Genomic DNA, 19,793 nt, shown 5'->3' with positions numbered 1-19,793 from the left:
AGTCCAGGGGACACCTGGCATCCCCCACCTCATCCCTCCATCGGCCGCTGACCATGGCCGCAGCGTAGACACTTCCTGTGCATGCAGCGCGTTCCCAGCACGAGCACCCACCACGCTGGCTCTCACTGCCTCGGGGGGTTCATGCCCCTGGGAAGTAACCGCGGGGCACAGCTCAAGCTCCAGCTTTTGTCCTCTGCAGAGATAACCCTAGGGCACATCCTGTACATTCCTGGTGGGGGTGCCAAGGAGGGAGCGAACCCCAGGTGCCCAAGACCAGGAGCTCTGTCCTGGCCTCCCTCCTCTGACCTTACTCCTGCCTCCGGGGCCTCCTCCCGAGGGAACCCTCTGCAACCAAGTCCTGGGCTCTGCTCTGCTGAACCCCAGCTAAGACCCCCATAGAGAAGAACGTTTAAGTGAAGGAGGTCAAAGGTTGTACAAATATCACAATATGGGTGGTGGGCTGCATTCTGGGGAGTAGCCGTTGAATCTGCAATGAAGAAGCGGCATCCTTGGGGGCCAGTTGGGTAGAGTGATGGGGGAGGCAGTCCTGAGGCCGGGAGTTAGAAACAGCACGAGGCTTAGAGGAGTGGGGAGGACAGGGCCCCTTTACTGTGTAACTGTTCCCAGCCATCCCCCCCATCACATTCTGCTCCCTTCCACAGAGGTCTCAGGTCCCCTTTGGGGCATGGCATTGCTTTGGAATGTCCTGGAATTTTCCGTGATGGACATTCTCACACCCTAGGGGCTGGCATCCATGCAGAGGGGTCTTGGCCCCTCTCTCAGTGATATGGACCCTCAGCCAACATGCCCAGCTCTGTGTGTGGAACTATTGTCTGCTTTTCGAGGCCGCCTCGGAGAATTCCCCCCGGCCCAGCCATCCCCAACAATGAGGTTGGTGGCAGCCAGCAGTGGAGAAAGAGGCATAGACAAAACACAAGTGTCTGTCCAAGGTCAGCCAGGAAGCCCGTGGCATCCGCAATCTCCCGGCCCAGCTGCGGCGTGAAGGGCTAAGCCCACATGTTTCCAGAGGGGCAGGGGGAGGAAAGGGAAGTCCTGTTCCTTTCTGTCTACGGAGACACACCCCGTGGGTGCTGGCAACGTTTGTGGGGCCCCCTGCAAGGAGCCGGGTGGCTGCTCAATCCCAAGAGGTGGGGGCAGTCTACTGGCTGGGCTTGGGTACCACTGTCCTGGGAGGATTTTGCCTGCTTCTGTCCTGAGCCACGGGGCACCCATGCATTCATCAGTGGGCCAACGGGGCTGGCTTCCTCCCCTACCCTCCAGGGCCCAAGTCAAAGTCCAGGGCCTGGGGTTTGGAAGGAACAGAGATAAAGGAGGGAGAGAGGATGGAGGGGGAGGCCTTACACCTGGAGGGACTGAATGATGCTGGCTTTGAGCACAGGGGACACTCAGGCGGGAAGAACAGGTGTGTGTGTGTGATATTAACAAACCCACAGCACTAACAACAGGCATGTCCCTAAAGTCAGGGAAGTAAAATTTTTTTATTTTGCAATGTGTGAGGAAGCAAAATGCAGAGCTCCCTTAAGGCACAGAATGTAAAACTGAATTTAAAAATGACAGTGAAAGTGAAAGTCGCTCAGTCGTGTCTGACGCTTTGCAACCCCATGGACTATACAGACCCTGGAACTCTCCAGGCCAGAATACTGGAGTGGGTAGCCTTTCCCTTCTCCAGGAGATCTTCCCAACCCAGGGATGGAACTCAGGTCTCCCGCATTGCAGGCAGATTCTTTACCAGCTGCCAGGGAAGCCACAAGGGAAGCCCAGGAATGACAGTAGGAGGATTTAAAGAGAGTTCTCCTGAGAGGCTGAGTTCCCTGACCTCTGGGATAGGGACAAGCTCTCATCTACACTTAGGAGACTTTAGCAAGAACTGGGGAGTACAGTCTAGGCCAGTGTGCTGGTAAATATTTAGCAACTAGCTCTCAAAAAAAAAAAAACAAAAACCTGATTTGCAGCACTTGCCGATGTCCATGGCATAAACAGTCCCTCGATGGCCCATCTCGTCCCACGTGTGTGATGCCACTGGCCATGGAGCTGGAAAGAGATGCACACAGTCTTTCTCAGAGGTGGTGTGCTCCCCCTTACCTCCACATGCTAGCCACATCCCTCATTTTGCAGCAAGAAGGAAGGAAGCCCAGAGAGAATGTCCCTCAGGGCCACATGGGGAGTTAGCGGCAAAGCTGAACCCCTAACCACATGCCTTACCCTTTATTCCATGACATCACTTATTATTTGCTTTACTCTGGCATAAGCAAGGCCTGTTCCAACTTTAGCCTTGCTTCTCTAGTTTTAAATTGTGTGTGTGTGTGGTGTGTGTTGGCCATGCCCTCTGTCGGGGACATAGCTCCTCACCTGCCCAAAGCTTGCACCTTCACATCCTTTGGGTCTCAGCTCAGAGCAGCTTTCCAAGCCCCACACCACATCCACTTCCTGCCATCAGGGTGTAGCCCTGTCCATTTGCTTCAAAGCACTTAGTATTGAACATCACCTTATGGTAATCTCCTCCCTAAAGGGCAGACTCCATGTGTTCACTGTTAGGTCAGCTCCTAGACTGGACCTGGGATCCCTTCCTGTATTTGCCATATACTCATTGAGCAGCCACTATGTGCCAGGTGTGGCTCTGGCATCTCGCTTTCGGAGAGGAGCCGGGTCCCTCTGCTGCAGCAGGTGGCATGTGTAGAGGTCCCTTCCTGACTGTGTCTGGAGCTACAGACCTACCTGTCTTACCCCAGAACCAGAGAGAACAGAGGCAGCAGATCTGGGCTGTAGGGAGGGTCCACACCGTCCAGACTCCTGGCTGCCTTTCCTGGTGGCCACTGCCTCACGTGTGGAGTCCATGTCTGTCCTGTCAGCCACCTGTGCTATCCCCCTACCCAAGGCCAGAAGCCATCTTTAATTCGGGATCCTGAAAGTGCAAGTTCAAGACCCGAAAGAGAGCTTAGTCCTCCCCCTCAAATCTGTGCCTTGGCCCCCAGGCTGTCAGAGGGGTGGGTTCTTCAGTAGGAAACCTGGGAATGTTCATTTGGGGCCCACTTTACCCCTCAGGTAGCCCTACAGGTAGACCCGAGCTCCGGCCTCACACAGTCTGCAGTGAGTCACTTCATGCTTGATCATGGCCCGCCTGGGTCTCCCTCCCAGGGCTGGACGGGACGTGGCCATGGGCTTCCGCCTCCCTCCCTGAGCGCCTCGGCCCAGCTCACGGCAGGACTTGGGGGAGCCCACCCACTACCTCCCCCCTAGGCATCCTGTGCTGCCCTGCGGGAGGCCTTTCGCCTCCATCCTGCTCTCTGCCCCGGCCTTGTGTTTTCCTCCACGCCTGGAACCCTGGCTGCTTCTGTCAGCTTGGCAGTCGTAGCCCCCTCTTCTGAATCCTCACCAGCCTCTGTCCTTTCCTGTGCCCACCTGGGTACACTCTGCAGAGGGGCCAGTGAAGGTCCAGGGCCTGGCCTCGGCGGCCCCAGTTTAGCTTCGTACACCGTCAGATGGTGTACGTGTAAGAAGTCCTGCCATTGGACCTTGAGGCAAGGATTCATGGGCAAGTCATTTATTTGGGAGGGGGCCAGGAGATGTTGATAAGGGTTGGGTGCGGGTCAGAAGGGAAGGGGAGGAGCTGGTACTGGCGCATCATGGAGCTGGATACCTGTGTGGGGATGCTCTGTGAGACTGCAGTGCCCACTCCTCAGTATGATGCCCACCACCCCAAGAGAGGAGAGTGGGTTTGTGCCCACGGGTCATTGGCTGAGGTGCTGGGGCTAATACCCAGGGCGCTTCCAGCCTGACCTGTTCACAGGCAAAGCATCCTCCAGAGGCTTTAGGCACTGCCTTTGAATGAAAAGAGGCAGATACTGCAAAGGAAGGCGGTAACAGCCAGTGAGTCTGGGCGGGTCTGGGCTGCTACAGCCCCTTCCAAATAGATCCATCCACCTATCCATTCATCTACTCATCTGTTCATTCAACCATCTGTTCATCCATCCACCCACCTGTTCATCTACCTGCCTGTTCATCCACCCACCCGTCTCTCCATCTACTCACCTGTTCATCCATCCACCCATCCATTCATCCACCCACCTGTTCATCCATCCACCCATCTCTCCATCCACCCACCTGTTCATCCACCCACCCATCTGTTCATCCATCTACCCATCCGTTCATCCACCCACCCATCTCTCCATCCACATACCTGCTCATCCATCCACCCATCTCTCCATCCACCCATCTGTTCATCCATCCATCGTGTGTTGTCGGGTGTATGCTTGAGTTGGACAAGGTGTTGGTGGCTGGGGCTGCCTCTTGGGCTTCGTGTGGCAGGAGATACAGACACTTCAACCCCAGGAGAGTCTGAAGGGAGGATGTGAGAGCTTGGGGATGGGGGGCAGGGTGAGGGGGCAGTCACAGAGTGTGGAAGGTACCTTGGGAGGCACTGTTCCCAGGGGTGAGAGGGAGCCAAGGCCCTGCTTGGGAAGCCCAGGTGGGCTCTGTGGGAGAGAGAGAGGCGGGGAAGGGGGAGAGGGCCATGGTGAGAGGCAAGGCCACATAGTCAGGCCTGGAAGGCCCTGGAAACCACGGCAAGGAGATGAAGCCAAGACACTGAAGAGAGTCACCCCCAGAAATGGCTGCCCAGATTCATGTTCAGGAGGGATAACCCATCACCCTTGTACCCTGCCCTCTCCCCTGCAGAACCCATTTCAGGTCCCTAAGTAGGTCATAAATGTGTGTATATGTGTGTGTGTGTGTATTTTTTATAGTGTGTACATTATAAAATATACAAAGTGAAGTTTCTTGCTCACCTTGACCCTCCATGTTCAACCTCTCCCCACCAGGACCCCCTGATTGCAGTGTTCTGTCTTTCTAGAGGTGTTTCGCACAGCTATGAGCAGTATTTCCTTTTCTCACAAGCGGTCTTTGGCCTGCTCCTCTTTCACTTAACAATACAGCATCGTGGAGGTACTTCCAGCTCAGAGCATGACACTCACCCTATGAAAGTCCTCAAATATTCCATTAGATGAGAGAGCATAGGAATTAACCCTCTGACACCCAGGACGCGAGGTCAATTCCAGCTGTTGCTTGCTACCAGCAATGACACCCTATGTGTGTGGACTTCCTTCTGAAAGAGAGGAGGAGAAAACTACCCAGATGGCTTCAGAATTTCTGTCTAACAAATATTTATTGGTGCATAATATAAGTGCCAGGCCTGTTGTCAAGCTCTGCGAAGCCCCTGCCCTTGGAGCCAGCCTCATGATGAATCTCACCACCCTGCTGTTTCTCTCCGGGAGGGTGGGTGTCCACAGAGCAGGCGAAGCACTTTGAACCACAGCCTCGGCGCGTGGCTGGGTCCTACCAAGCTGCTTGACCACAGGCTCAAGGGCAACTGACAAACATGCATCTGGGCAGTGGAGAGTTGTGAGTGTGTCGAGATATATTTAGAAGGAGCCCCTCAGTGCTCCAGGCTGGAAAGCAAATAGCTGCTTGCACAGCTTCTACAGCGAGCATAGAAAAGGCTGGAACTGCAGAACTCCAGGAAGGCTGTGCTGGAGGTTTCTCTGAAATGACAGGCTCTTGGGCCCAGTCTTTCTCCAAATGCAGAAGCCTCTGGGAGGTCCATGGCTCTTGCATCAGGACTGAGTCCCAGCCAGCTCCAGAGGAATCCACCCAGCAGGGCAGAGGGCTTCACTGGGAGGACTGGGCTGAGGGTTGGATTGAAATGCAGAGGCAGACAAGACTTGTTGCCAGCAGAGGATTGGGAGGCGACTTCTGGAAGCACGAATGGGGGTTGCGGGTGGTTGAGGGAGGAAGAGGATGGGAAGATGCTGGTCAGAGTGTAAACTGGAGTGCTGAGGCCCAGGGAGCTGACGTGGTGCATGGAGCATCCTTTACAGTTGCCACTGATGGCAAGGATTCTGGGGATTTATTCTGCCAGCATCCTTGTCGCTGGTCAATGTCTCCTGGGGAGGGAGCAGGGTTGAGTTCCAGCCTGCGCTGCAGGAGGCTGCATAGAGAAGCTGCTGGGTTGGCCTCCAGGGGATTTTTATTCAAAACCTAACTGATAAGTGTCAGCAAATGACCCTGCATTTTCTAAATGAAACAAGAGCCAAACAAAACAAGCTGAGCCCCTAGGATGCAGAGTTCAGACCTCCAGATTGCTGGATGGAGGGCAAGACCCTACTGCTCTCCTTCCAGACCGTGAGACTTCCCAGGACCTGGGATCTGCAGAACCAGAGAATCCTGAGCAGTGAGTGGTTCCTTCTGCTCCACCCACACTTAAAAATTCTTAATGGATCCATCTGACCTGGATTAATATACTTAAAACTTAGGGGACTGGAATAAAACTGGAGCACCAGGAGCCTGCTATTCCTGAAGCCAACCCCCAAGACTTCTCAGGTACATAAACCAATGAATTTGTTGTACTGCTGTTCAACCCAATTGGAATTGGATTTCTGTCCCTATCTCAAATAGTCTTGGGGTTACCCTGCCTTGACACCCCCAGAGACCCCAACCAATATGTAGACAGTCCTCACTCCCACCAGGGGAGTAATAAAAGTGACTCATTTCCAATTAGCCTTGCTGAACAGATGATCAGCCGATTTTGACTGGTCTCTATGGGAAGTACACATGTGGCTGGGTTTCCAGATTTTTTTAGGTGCTGGGGAGGCTTGCCATGTCCCACACTCCATGCTGGGAGGCATGGATCCAGTGACCATCAGTGGTTGCCCAAAAGTGCCAGGTAGCTGAGCCCAGGTTGCCTATGCCTCTAGGCTGGTGGCTTTCATGCAAGCTCTTGTCTGGAGCTGGTAGATATTAGGGGTGGGTCTGCTGTCCACTGTCCTGTTGAATTGATTGCCTTGTTTATTTTCCCATTGGATCTTCATCTGTCAGTGAGCCACAGACAGAGGTGGACTGCCAGCACCCAGCAGAGCATCTGGCCAATAAGAGGTTCTCAAGACACACGTGATGACTGTATCACGTGAGCTGCCTCCTGATCTGCCAGCCTCTGGAGGGGCTGTGTATTCATGGGGGCCTGAGCTGATCTGGCTGAAGGGTACCATTGTCCTTGTCACAGCCCTGCAGGCAGGTGACAGTGATCTTGTCTCAGCTCTGCTTCAGAGGGCTCAGGTTCTCCTCCTTGGAGAAGAGGGCCCACCTCCCTGCCCCTGGCATCCACTGGACTGGACTGGAGTCCTGGGGACAAGAAGGGAGTCCTGATCCAGGTGACCAGCCCTGCTGAGCCACTCTGGGATGGGACAGGTGGGGGCAGCTTTGAGGGGTCTCCCCTCTCCTGGGGGGCGTTCAGGAGCCTAGGTGCACCTCTCTACTACCACGCCACCTCACTGCTCATCAGATCCAAGAGGACAGTTGGGAAGGGAGACAGCTGCCTGTTGCTCCTGACTCATTTAAATGAACAGATACATAGAAATGTGCACAGGTGTTTAAATGTACAGTCTGATGCATTTTCACAAACACAGCAGCCCAGCTCAAGAGCCACGACCACACTTGCCCCAGAGCCCTGTCCCTGCAAGGCAGCCTGCAGCTTGTCCCTGAAAGGCAGCCCCTATTGGCAGATGGCAGTGCCCCACGGGCACAGAATCACCCAGCACATGCTCCGTGCCTGGCTTCTTTTGTTCAGCGTAACATTCTGTGTATATAGTCACAGTTGTTCATTCTCACTGCTGTAGGATATTCCATTGGATGGCATTTATTCATCCGTTTACTTACTTGGCTGGAGAATCCCATGGACAGAGGAGCCTGGCCAGCTACAGTTTACGGAGTTGAAAAGAGTCGGACACGACTGAGCTGTTGCTTCTTTTTAGTTGTTATGGTTATTATTGATGATTATTTATTTTTGCCTTTTTTTAAAGAATCATTTTACCTGGAGAAGGAAATGGCAACCCACTCCAGTATTCTTGCCTGGAGAATCCCAAGGACAGAGGAGCCTGGTGGGCTACAGTCCATGGGGTTGCAAAGAGCTGGACACAACAAGCAACAAATGAACCATTTTACCACTGATGGACATCTGGGTGGTTTCCAGTGTGGGGGCTGTGGTTCATGCTTTCCCCTTCAGCGTGTATCTGGGAGGGGACTGTGGGGCCATGGGGTGAGGGGTGAAGGAGTAGGTCAGCCTCCATGAATTCATAGAACGGGCTTGTTTACTTAGGGGAACGGCAGTATACAGTTTTCTGAGGCATTTGGTTCTTGTCGGGGTGCAAGCTGCCCTACTTGACTGGGAAATAGTCTCATTTTCATTTTAAAGAAAGCTGTTGCCTCCCTTGACAACTTGACCTCCGCAGAAACTGTCAGAGCCCCTCCCAGCTGAGCCCTGGGCAGCAGCACCTGCAGGGGTTGGGTGGGGAGAGACAGAGAAAAGCAGCTGTAGAGCAAAAAGGAATGAAACCTGGAACCTGGGGACAGTGAAGTGAAACCGAACAGCTCTGGGGAAAAATCTATAGCTTCAAATGGGTGACGATTGTGTTTTTCTACCAAACTTTTGGGCAACGTGCCTTCAATTAGGAAGATTCACAGGACTCAACTCAGAATAACTCCAGGGAAGTGAGATCAATGGGGTCCCTGGGCAGATTTCAAAGGTGGCAGGAGGCTTGGCGGGAGGAGGGCAGCCTCGGGGGTGGGGGGTGAGCTGGAAACTTCCAGCCACCTGCCCAGGGCCATGCTTCTTCAACAGCCAGCCTCCCAGCCTGGCAGGCCTCAGGGAGTTGGGGAGAGGGAAAGGACTGTGAAGTTCTCTGGGCCACAATGATGGGACTCCTCCTCTGCTCTCACTCAGCCTCACTTGGTGGGGGACACCACCCCAAGGCCAGGCTCTTTGCTGAGAGGAACCTTGACAAGAAGACAAGGCCAGGGCTGCAGCCGCTGAGAAGCAGGGAGGCACTTGCCTTGAGCTCCACTTTGAAGGGGCACCTAGAACCTCAGGAGTCTGGATAAATAACATTTTAACATTATTTTTTTAAAATTTGAAAAGAAAGAAAGTCGCTCAGTCGTGTCCGATTCTTTGCGACCCCGTGGACTGTAGCCTACCAGATTCCTCTGTCCATGGGATTTTCCAGGCAAGAATACTGGAGTGGGTTGCCATTTCCTTCTCCAGGGGATCTTCCTGACCCAGGGATTGAACCCAAGTCTCCCACATTGTAGGCAGATGCTTTACGCAAAAAAAATCCACGGTGAACAAAAAGCTAAAACTTTAAATGAAGACTTCCCTGGATGGGTGCTCTGGAATCTTGGGGTTTAGGGAGAGATAGGGAGTTTGAAATTATTTGTAGGGAGCCTGAAATGCCAGTATGAGAGGTACATTGTGCCCGTCCCAAGATCCAAGCCTCTCAAGAAATGTTTATGTTACTGTGTCTCACAATGAAATGTTTTGCAGTGTCTGGGAATGCTAAATACACATATGCCCTGCGAGCCAGCACTTCTGCCCTGGGTATATGCCCAAATGAGAATACATCCATCAAAAGACAGGTACAAGAATGTTCTCTGCAGCACTATTTGTCAATAAACAAGCTAGTCCAGTTGTGTAGCGGAATAGTATACAGTCACGAAAAAGAAAGAGTTGTGCCTTCATTAGCATGCATGAATCCTGCAAACAAGCATGGAAAGAGCCAGGCACAGAAGTGTACACATTGCAGGCTCCCATTGCGTCAAGTTCAAGAGCAGGCTAAACTGTCTCTACTGCTAGAAGTCAGGATAGCCTGTGGAAGGTAGACCTATCTGAAGGGGCTTGAAGGGCCTCCTGGCTGCCAGCAGAAACCTGTTCTCCACCTGGGCTGTATTCCATTCCCTAAAACTCACCAAGCTGCCTGCTTATAATTTGTGTGTCTTTCTCTGTGTACATTACACACTTAAATGGGGAATTCTAAACAATCGTGTTCCACAACTCAATCACTCATCCTATTCACCAGACTTTGCTCTAAATAACTTTATTTCCCCCCAAATTCAAATGGGCCTTCAGAAGATGTAGATCTGACCCACTGGGAATATTTAAGAGTATATCTTGAGGGTTAATAGTCATTCTGAAGGACGAATTCCAGAAATGTTCCCAGCGAGGACCAAGTGGCCCCCTCCACAGTGGCTGGGTCCTGGGGCTGGGCAGGGGGGTCTGGGTGGGCAGTGGATTTATGGGGCAGATCAGGAGGGAAGCCCTTTGGCCCTCCTGGTGGGCCAGCCTGCTGGTGGGGGTGACCTGGGGGTGGCTGTGGGGTTGGGGCCATTTATGAATGTGCTTCCTTGGCTCAGGACCAATCCCAAGACCATAAATGATGAAGCGTCAGCGTCCACTGACTCGTGGGTCCTTTAAACACATCGCCGTGTGGATTTGGGGATTTTGATCCTCTGGCTGCCCTGGAAGCCCCTGGGAGACTGGCCGGAAGTGGCCCGCAATGGGAGGCCCCTGAGGAATGCCCTGCTGCTTTGTCAGTCTGGCCGAGAGGGGAGTCCCGGCTTACTGTGGGGGCTTCTTCTCCCCACCTTAACGTGCTGTGTGCACCAGGAAGCCGCCTGCTCTGCAGAGACTGGGGGCTCCCATCTGTGTCTGGGTTGGAGCTGCTCTCTGGAGGCTAGTGAGGACACCAGGCCCTGACAGGCGGCTCCAAGGCCAGGGGGCTGTGTGGTCACTGGTGCGCTCTGTTCTGTGTGGGCCCTGGGAAGGTTTGGGCTCCTTCCAGTAACACGCCTTAGTGCTCTCCAGTCAATGGGGCGTGTTTGTCAGGGGCCGAGAGCTTCCTCCGGGTTTCACTACGGGGCAGAATCCACAGTCCTCAAGGCAGTGGATGGGCCAGTTGGCTCCAGAGCTGAGTCAAGAAAGAACATTGACTAGGACTTGGTGGAAGACAGAGCCTCCAGGGGAGGAAGCCCCCGATTTAATAGGGAGAGCCCTCCATGCTGGCCGCCAACTCAATTCCACACTTATTTATTGAACGCCTCCCCATGCCAGACACTGGGCCAGGCTCAAATTGTTCATTTTAGGGGGTTGAAACAATAAACAAAGTAAGCACATTATGCAGAATATTAGAAGGTGGTAAGTGCTATGGAGAAATAGGAAATTAAGCTGAGGGAGGAGACAGGGGCTGCTGGGGGTGACGTTTTGAACAGGAGGAACTTGCACAGAAGTGTCTCTTAAGCAGAGCCTTGAAAGGTAGCAATGAGCCGTGAGGGGCTGGGGAAGGGCTCCAGGCACAGGGGACAGATGTGCAGAGGCCACCAGCCCCACTGCCAGCAAGGGGGTGTGATCAACAGGGAGGCCAGCCTGGCTGGGGTGGGGGTGGGGGGCAGACACAGAGGGATTAGGCAGGGGGCAGGCCAGACTGCAGGGCCTCCTGGGCCGTGATAAGGAATTCAGTTTCTCATGGAGTGAGATGTGGTCAGACAAACTCAAAACCTCGTTCAGCGGATTGGGTCGAACTTTCTAGAAAAAACAGTTGCAGTAGGAATGAAAAATTTTTTAAATGTTCATTTCTCTACTGTAGATCCTTTTCTCAGCATCTTCCTAAAGGAGAAATAGGAAATGCTGCAAAGATTCATGTTTAAGGCTCCATTCATTCATCCATCCACTCATGCATTCATTCATTCATCTAATAAACCATTCACCCATTCAATAAAACATGATTACCTGCTCATAGAAACCCCAGAAGTCCAAAACCAGGAACAGTTCAATACATTATTGCATATAGATCTGATGAATTGTTATATAACTGCTAAAGAGTATTTTTCAAAGATTAATAATGAGGAAAAAAAATCTTAATGTATAAATGAAGGAAGCAAGATGTTTCCTGATGTTTAATGAGATCCCCATTTATTGTTTAAATGAACACACTCACTTTCTGTACCATGATGAGCCTTGGATACCTTATGTTCACTGAAAGAAGCCAGTCACAAAAGCCTGCAGACTGTACGATACTATTTTTATGAAATGTCCAGAACAGGCAAATCTATAGAGACAGAAGGTAGATTAGCGGTTACCAGGGGCAGGCTGGGGGGCAGGGAGGGGTGAACTGCTAATGGGAGATCCTTTTGGGGGTGATGAATATATTCTGAAATTGAATAGCAGTGGTGGCTGCACAACTCTGGGAATACACCAAAGGCCACCGAATTGTACACTTTGAAAGAGTGAATTTTATGATGTGTGAAATATATTTCAATAAACCTGTTATTAACAAATGGACACCTATTCAAGTGAAGAAGGAGTAGAAAGAAATACAACAAAACACTGGATGGTAGTTTTGGGGGGAGAGTTACAAATTTGGGGAGAATAACTCCCAAGGGGGCTGGGAGTTACTCTTCCTTTAATAGGGAGGATGCACGATCACATAATGGGGGTAGGGAAATACCAGGAGCAGTGAAGAACTGAAGCCAGTAATTTTACCTACAAAGAAGACAAAACGGAATGGAAGGAATCGAATGGCTGATGCAGAGCATCCCTGGTGTTCATGGGGAAGCTCTGGGGGGACAGGGTTCATCCAGATGTCCCACCCATGATATCACACAGGGAACAGCTACTCGAGTCTATGGGCTAGGTCCTTCTGCAGAGGCTCCTCCGGCCTGGGGCTCAACTCCTCTAGGCTTCTCAGCTCCCAACCTTCCTACAGGATCCTGGACCCCAACCTGGTGAAAGGGATGAATTTCATCAGTGTCGGAGGAGAGTGGGAGGGAGTGAGGGGTAAGCTACTTCCCTCTTCCTTCCCTGGAGCCAACCAGCTCCCCTCCCGGGCAGGAAGGTGACTTCTAAACACCGTGACTGTTTCAGCGGAGACTTGATCTCAGGATGGGCTGTGCAGGCAGCAACAGGGACAGACTCTAGGCAGTCAGAACCTGAGCTCCCAGGAGATGCAGCTGTTTAAGTCTTTGGACCAACCCGTTGGCTTACTTGGAATCCTCCTCAGCCTCTCCTTGAGGAGAACTAGAGAAGCAGAGTTAGAAGGAGTTACTCAGACCGCAGTAGAAAGACCCCAACCATGCTATGAATTTAGGAATCATAACACTCGGGAGGCAGCCAGAGAAACAATAATGAGCTTCATTGAATGAGGGTGGTCTTGGTTGTTACTGTCACCAAATAGTTCTGCTTCTTCTGAATGCAGAAGAATTCTTGCCCCTTGGAGTTAGGGATGATGTTACTTGCTTTGACCAATGAAATATGAGCATCCGTGGAATGTACCACTTTGGAGAGAGACTTTGAAATACAGGGAGTGAGTCACCAGATCTCCCTTCCACGGCCATGGTCCTCACAGGAGCAGGCATTGAAAGGGAGTTCCCATGCACCTGAGTACCGCGATCAGAGCTCTCCTGACGCTAGTCCTGTCCAACTTGTGACGCTGTGGACCGTAGCCCTCCAGGCTCCTCTGTCCATGGAATTCTCCAGGCAAGAACACTGGAGTGGGTTGCCATGCCCTCCTCCAGGGGATCTTCCCAACCTAGGGATCGAACCCGTGTCTCTTAGGTCTCTTGTCTTGGCAGGCGAGTTCTTTACCACAGAGCCACCTGCAAAGCCCACAGCATACTGTGACCCTTTCCAATCGAGGTGGATTGATTCTGTCCACCTCAACCAACAAAAAATGTATCAAAATAAAGAATTTGAGAATGACAAGGCTATGATTTTTAAAATGACGATACTAACAAAGATTGATGATAAGCTCTTAAATATAAAACTAAGACTAAATAATTAGAGGGGTTACGCTTATGGGAAGGAGGTATACGCATTCTAAACCTTGAGAAATTAAAAGGACCCAGAGACTGTCATAGAGAATGAAGCCAGAAAGAGAAAAACAAATATCTTATATTAACACATGAATGTGAAACCTAGAAAACGGTACAGATGAACCTATTTGCAAAGCAGAAAGAGACATAGACGTAGAGAACAAACACAGACACCAAGGGGAGAAAGGGAGGTGAGATGAATTGGGAGACTGGCATCGACACAAAATACAACAATGTGTAAAACAGAGTGAGAGCCTCCTGTATAACACAGGGAACTCTGCTCAGTGCTCTGTGGTGACCTAGTGGAAAGGAAATTCAAAAAAAGGAGGATATATGTAAACATATAGCTGATCTTCTTTGCTGTACAATAGAAACTAACACATTGTAAAGTAACTATACCACAATAAAAAAATTTTTTTTAAGGAACAATAAAGCCAATTTAAAAATGAGAGGGAAGAAGTGAGAGTGTCGATTTCCTTCTCTGCCCCCCCACCCAGTGGAAGTTTATACTGTCTAATATTGAAAAACAGAGTTTACAATAAACCTAAGGATGCTAACCTCTCTCTTACTGTTTGCCTCACATTATTCTTTAAACTCAGAAGAAATGAACTTAGAAATGACTATATCTAGTGATGAAGAAAAAATTCAGTAAAGTTCAGCAATTCTTTCAGCGCTGTTCCACCTTTTTTCTTCTATTAAAATCAAGTCTTAACACGGTTGTCTTAGTTTGGGTTCTTCTGGAAGCAGACTCTAAATTTGAGTATTTCAGTGTGTGTGTGTGTGTGTGTGTGTGTGTGTGTGTGTTGGGGTGGAGGAGGAGTTACAGGAAGGCCGGGCAGACTATTGGAAACACAGGATGTAGCGGGGAGGAAGTGGGGCTAGGTATTAAAGAGAGGGGGCCTCTCTTTGTGGGGAACCTGGCTCAGCCCCCCTGGGGAACTGGGGGGACCTCCTCAGAGCTGCCCCACCCATGGCGAGAGGACCTGGGGCGTTCGGACCGTCAACTTCCATCAAGACCGAGAGCTCCCCTGGTGTCACCTTCCCGGCATTTCTTCTCTTCCCTGTGCGTGGGATGACCCACTCCTGCAGCCAGAGACCCCTCAGGCCGAGGAGATTTCGGTGCTTTTGAGGGAAGCACTATCCCCAAGGACAGTGATTGTCCACGGGATATAGCTGGACACCAACAGCAGCTGCTAAGTTTCTTAAGTTGAAGAAACCTGTATCATGGACCCACCCTCGCTGAATTACGCCAAGCGAAAGATGCCAGTCTCAAAAAGCTACATATTCTGCAATTCCATTTATACGGTTTTCTGGAAAGGTCAAAACTCTGAGGACAGAAAACAGATCCTTGGTTGCCAAGGGCTGGGGAGGGGTGAGGGGTGATTAAAGGGGACTCTCTGGGGGTGGATGAAGATGTGGTGGTCCAGGACAGCACATTTGTCAGCGTTCATAGGACTACACACCTGAGAAGGACAAGTTAAACCATATGTAAATTGTATCTCGAAAACCTGTCTGTGATGCTTTTAGAAACGTTTGCATACTAGACATCCCGTCCCATCACTTCATGGCCAATAGATGGGGAAATAGTGGAAACAGTGTCAGACTTTTTTTTGGGGGGGGGGGGCTCCAAAATCACTGCAGATGGTGACTGCAGCCATGAAATTAAAAGACACTTACTCCTTGGAAGGAAAGTTATGACCAACCTAGACAGCATATTAAAAAGCAGAGACATTACTTTGCCAACAAAGGTCCATCTAGTCAAGGCTACAGTTTTTCCAGTAGTCGTGGATGGATGTGAGAGTTGGACTATAAAGAAAGCTGAGCACCGAAGAATTGATGCTTTTGAACTGTTGTGTTGGAGAAGACTCTTGAGAATCCCTTGGACTGCAAGGAGATCCAACCAGTCCATCCTAAAGGAGATCAGTCCTGGGTGTTCATTGGAAGGACTGACGTTGAAGCTGAAACTCCAATACTTTGGCCGCCTGATGCGAAGACCTGACTCATTTGAAAAGACCCTGGTGCTGGGAAACATTGAGGGCAGGAGGAGAAGGGGATGACAGAGGATGAGATGGCTGGATGGCATCACCGATTTGATGGACATAGGTTTGGGTGGACTCCGGGAGTTTTGGGAGGCCTGGCGTGCTGCGGTTCATGGGGTCGCAGAGAGTCAGACACGACTGAGTGACTAAGCTGAACTATTTGCTGTTTTAAGAAAAGTTTCATTCTCCCTTGAGGACGTAGGGACTTGGTTCTGAAAACAAATCAAGGCAGAAGTGAGGCTGTGTGAGAGTTGAGGTCATGAAAGACGGTGGCCTCCTGCCCTCTTACTCCTTCCTGGGTCACCTGCTTTGGGAGAGCCTAGAAGCCAGGTCATCGAAGCCTGAGAGAGGCCCCCCTCAGAGAGCAGCTGAGGTCTCAGGCCACCAGCTACATGAGAAACCATGTGGCTTCTCCAGCCTAGGCCAACCTGCTCCCTGGCCCACAGTCTGTAATCTCACAGGGGGCCCTGAGATAGACCCACCCACCCAAGCAACTCAGTTCCTGACCCTCAGAAACTGAGTGAGATAAAATGATTGTTCCTGTTACTAAGCAGCTGCATTTTGGGTTCCTTTGTTCTGCAGCAGTTGATAACTACTACACTGACTTAAAATTGAATTCCCATTTTAAAATAAAATTATCCATTCCTGGAGATAAACATATGCTAAGAAATGGCAACCCACTCCAGTACTCTTGCCTGGAAAATCCCATGGATGGAGGAGCCTGGTAGGCTGCTGTCCATGGGGTCGCACAGAATCAGACACGACTGAAGTGACTTAGCATTCATGCATGCATTGGAGAAGGAAATGGCAACCCACTCCAGTATTCTTGCCTGGAGAATCCCAGGGACGGAGGAGCCTGGTGGGCTGCCATCTATGGGGTCGCACAGAGGGGAACACGACTGAAGCAACTTAGCAGCAGCAGCAGCAGCAGCAAAGAGACAGCTGGCATGATATCAGCGTAAGGCAAATGTTTGTGGGTGGAATCTGGAGGTCACTGTGCTTGTATTTGTCTTCTTTTATTTTCTTGAGCTGTTTTTTATAACAAACCTGTGTCAATAAAGCAAAAAGGGAAATAACGACTTGGAGCCCGGGTCAATGCAGAGGCATTGTTTTCCGGGAAGGCGCCTCAGGGCCAGGCTGGGTCTACAGGAAGCAGGAGCACCATTCCTTCAGGCAGTTGGAACACTCCCGGGCCTCAAACTCGGTGGCTCCGCAGCAACAGATGAGCCACTTCTGAAACTCGGCTTCCCTCTTGTGCATCAGGAGGAACTGTCCCAACAGGACGTACGCCTGTGGGGAGAACACAGGAAAGTACTCAGCTATGCTCTTCCTTCCCCAGTGCGAGGACACCCGAGAAAACCAAGGATCGGACACAGGTCAGATCCAAGGGGCCGTGGCCGTCCCTGGAATCCTGACCTAGGCCATGGGAACTCTATCCTGACCAGAGCCTGGTCCTGGCTGAGAGGTGCCTGCGTGCGTGCTCAGTCGTGTCCGACTCTGTGCGACCCTCTGGACTATAGCCCGCCAGACTCCTCTGTCCAAGGGACTCTCCAGGCAAGAATACTAGAGTGGGTTGCCATTTCCTCCTCCAGAGGCTCTTTCCCACCCAGGGACTGACCCATGTCTCTTATGTCTCCTGCCCCGGCAGGCGGGTTCTTTACCACTAGAACCACCTGGGGGGCCCCAGTGAGACCAATGGAGAAATGCAAACTCCTTTTTGTCCATGGGAGGAACATACAAGGTGTGGAGCACGCTGAGCCTTGCCCCTCTTCCCTGCTGAAGAGTCTCTGTGGATGGATGAAAAACACACTAGTCAAAGTTCTAGGCTGTTCTCTGTTTTTCCGAGTCCTGGTCCCACAGCTTCTCATTCCTCTCACGCTGTTTCATCACTGTTACTACTGAGGGGAAAGGACCACATGGAGAAAGAGGCATCTGAGATCCACAGACTGGCCGAGCCACTGAACAGGGAAGGCTGGAGATTTAAGGTCGCATCCAGTGCCCAGCTTTCCGGCCTGGAGTGAATAGGAACCAGTGTCCAGGCCTTAAGTCCTGGGCCCTCTCCAGGAAAATCTGCTGGTGTCTGGGTATTTCACTTACATAAAACCAAGCAAACTTCATTTGAACTATTGAAGGGATGAATTTTTTAAAAGACATTAAATAAAAGCTGAATTCCAGTCTTAAAATATACCTAAGCATTGGAGTTTGGTGGGGGTTTTTTTTGCCTAGATCCAGTTTCTGAAAAGAAACAGAGGCCAGGATTTCATGGTCATTTTATCTGGTGTTTTAATCATCTTTTGTAAAAAGTAATGTTATTGCTGAGAATCACCTCATTTTACTTATCAGTATCCTCATTTTTTCAGGCGTGATTTTACTGAGTTTTTTTTTAATTCAACTTTTTAAAAAAATGAACATTTACTGAATATTGATTGAGCCCATTGCTTCAGTAAATGTGGGCAGTGCAAGATTAGGAAACACAGAGCTTTGTCCCAGGAAAGAGAACTCGATGATAATAGTAAGAGGCCCTTTTGAACTTCATCAACAGGCTCCAGACCCCTGAGACGGTTTCCTGCATCCCATCCACTCTCCAAATAGACTCACTGAAAACCCAGAAGGTTAGGACTCCTGTCCTCGGCCCCATTCCAGCGCAACCTGACTGCCGCCTGGCCTGGCGCCTCTGCCATCTGCTGGCATCCATCGCTGCTCTGGCCATCAGAGTCTCCAGGTCCCCTCCATGTGCGGCAGCCAGGATGCAAAGGAGTGTGTGGCTCTCAGGACCAGAGGTGAACTTCCCAGAAATCCTGCAGGCAGGAGGGTCTCTGGAGCTGGGTAAGTCAGCCTGCTTCTCTCTGCCCCCAAGGGAAGCTGGAGCTGTGGGCCTTCATCATGGCCCTAATAGAAACCAAGCCCTCTTGGTTTCTCTCCGGGCTCCAGAGAGTGAATTCCTACCCAGGGAGCCACCCTTTGCCTCCTGGGAGCACAGGAACCTGACCGCAGGGAAAGGGATGCGGGCACCCTGACGTACTTTCCCACCATCTCTCCCATGCCAGCCTTTGCCCACGTGACGGGATGGTGGCTCCAGGGAAGATGTCCCCTCAATGCCACATCCCACCTGTGAGCAGGTCTGGACCAGGCTCTAGCTTGCGTGCCCATTCCTTGCTCAACAGCAGTGATATTTGAGTCTGGGGTCCCTGTAGGTGACCCACGTTGGCACCCAGGCCTTGTACTCCGAAGCCCCACTTGTTTTCCTGTTGTGCTGGCGCCATCTTGAAATTCCTAATGAACTTGCACCAGGGGCCTCCCATCCTCACCCTGCACTGGGCCCGGCAAATTAGCAGCTGGTCCTGATCAACGTTCATTCAATATTTCAGTCTCCACAAGCACACCCAGACTTCTCAAGTACAGACATGCAGCCCCTCACTGTCTGCCTGACTCCTCTGCCAGCTCCCAGCTCCTCAGCGCCTGTGGTGAATGCGTTTCAAAACACCAGGCACCGTGTGTGACCAACAGCTTTTTCTGTAACCAAATGCTACATTTATGCTGTTGCTGTTCAGTCGCCGTTATGTCCAACTCTTTGTGGCCGCACGGACTGCAGCACACCAGGCTCCCCTGTCCTTCACCATCTCCCAGAGTTAGCACAAATTCATGTCCATTGAGTCAGTGATGTTATCTAACCATTTCATCTTCTGTCTCCCCCTCCTCCTCCTGCCTTCAATCCTACCCATCATCAGGGTCTTTTCCAATAATTTGACTCTTTGCATCAAGTGGCCAAAGTATTAGAGCTTCTGCTTCAGCATCAGTCTTTCCAGGGAATATTCAGGGTTGATTTCCTTTAGGATTGACTGGTTTGATCTCCTTGCAGGCCAAGGGACTTAAGAGTCTTCTCCAACACCAGTTTGAAAGCATACATTCTTTGGTGCTCAGCCTCCTTTATGGCCCAGCTCTCACATGGGACGTGGCTGAGGAAGCTGCCATGAGCAGAGGTGGAAATTGAGAGGGTTTCTGTTCACAGCCAAGGAACCCCAGGGATCCCCAGCTTGGGGAAGGGGC

At 51.1% G+C, this 19,793-nt stretch overlaps 1 protein-coding gene across 1 annotated transcript in view; it reads right to left on the bottom strand.

Moving 5' to 3' along the window:
- Positions 1–16,746: 16,746 nt before the first annotated feature.
- The window catches only part of BANF2 (BANF family member 2), a 28,564-nt gene continuing 25,517 nt past the window's right edge, over positions 16,747–19,793 (bottom strand). The window contains exon 3 of the mRNA XM_027976416.3: positions 16,747–17,036. Coding sequence (XP_027832217.1) covers positions 16,890–17,036 — 147 coding nt within the window. The 3' untranslated portion in view covers positions 16,747–16,889. The remainder of the gene's footprint in view (positions 17,037–19,793) is intronic.

The sequence above is a fragment of the Ovis aries genome, chromosome 13, assembly GCF_016772045.2.
Source record: "Ovis aries strain OAR_USU_Benz2616 breed Rambouillet chromosome 13, ARS-UI_Ramb_v3.0, whole genome shotgun sequence".
Classification (NCBI taxonomy): domain Eukaryota; kingdom Metazoa; phylum Chordata; class Mammalia; order Artiodactyla; family Bovidae; genus Ovis; species Ovis aries.
This window is presented reverse-complemented; position numbering and strand designations above follow the sequence as displayed.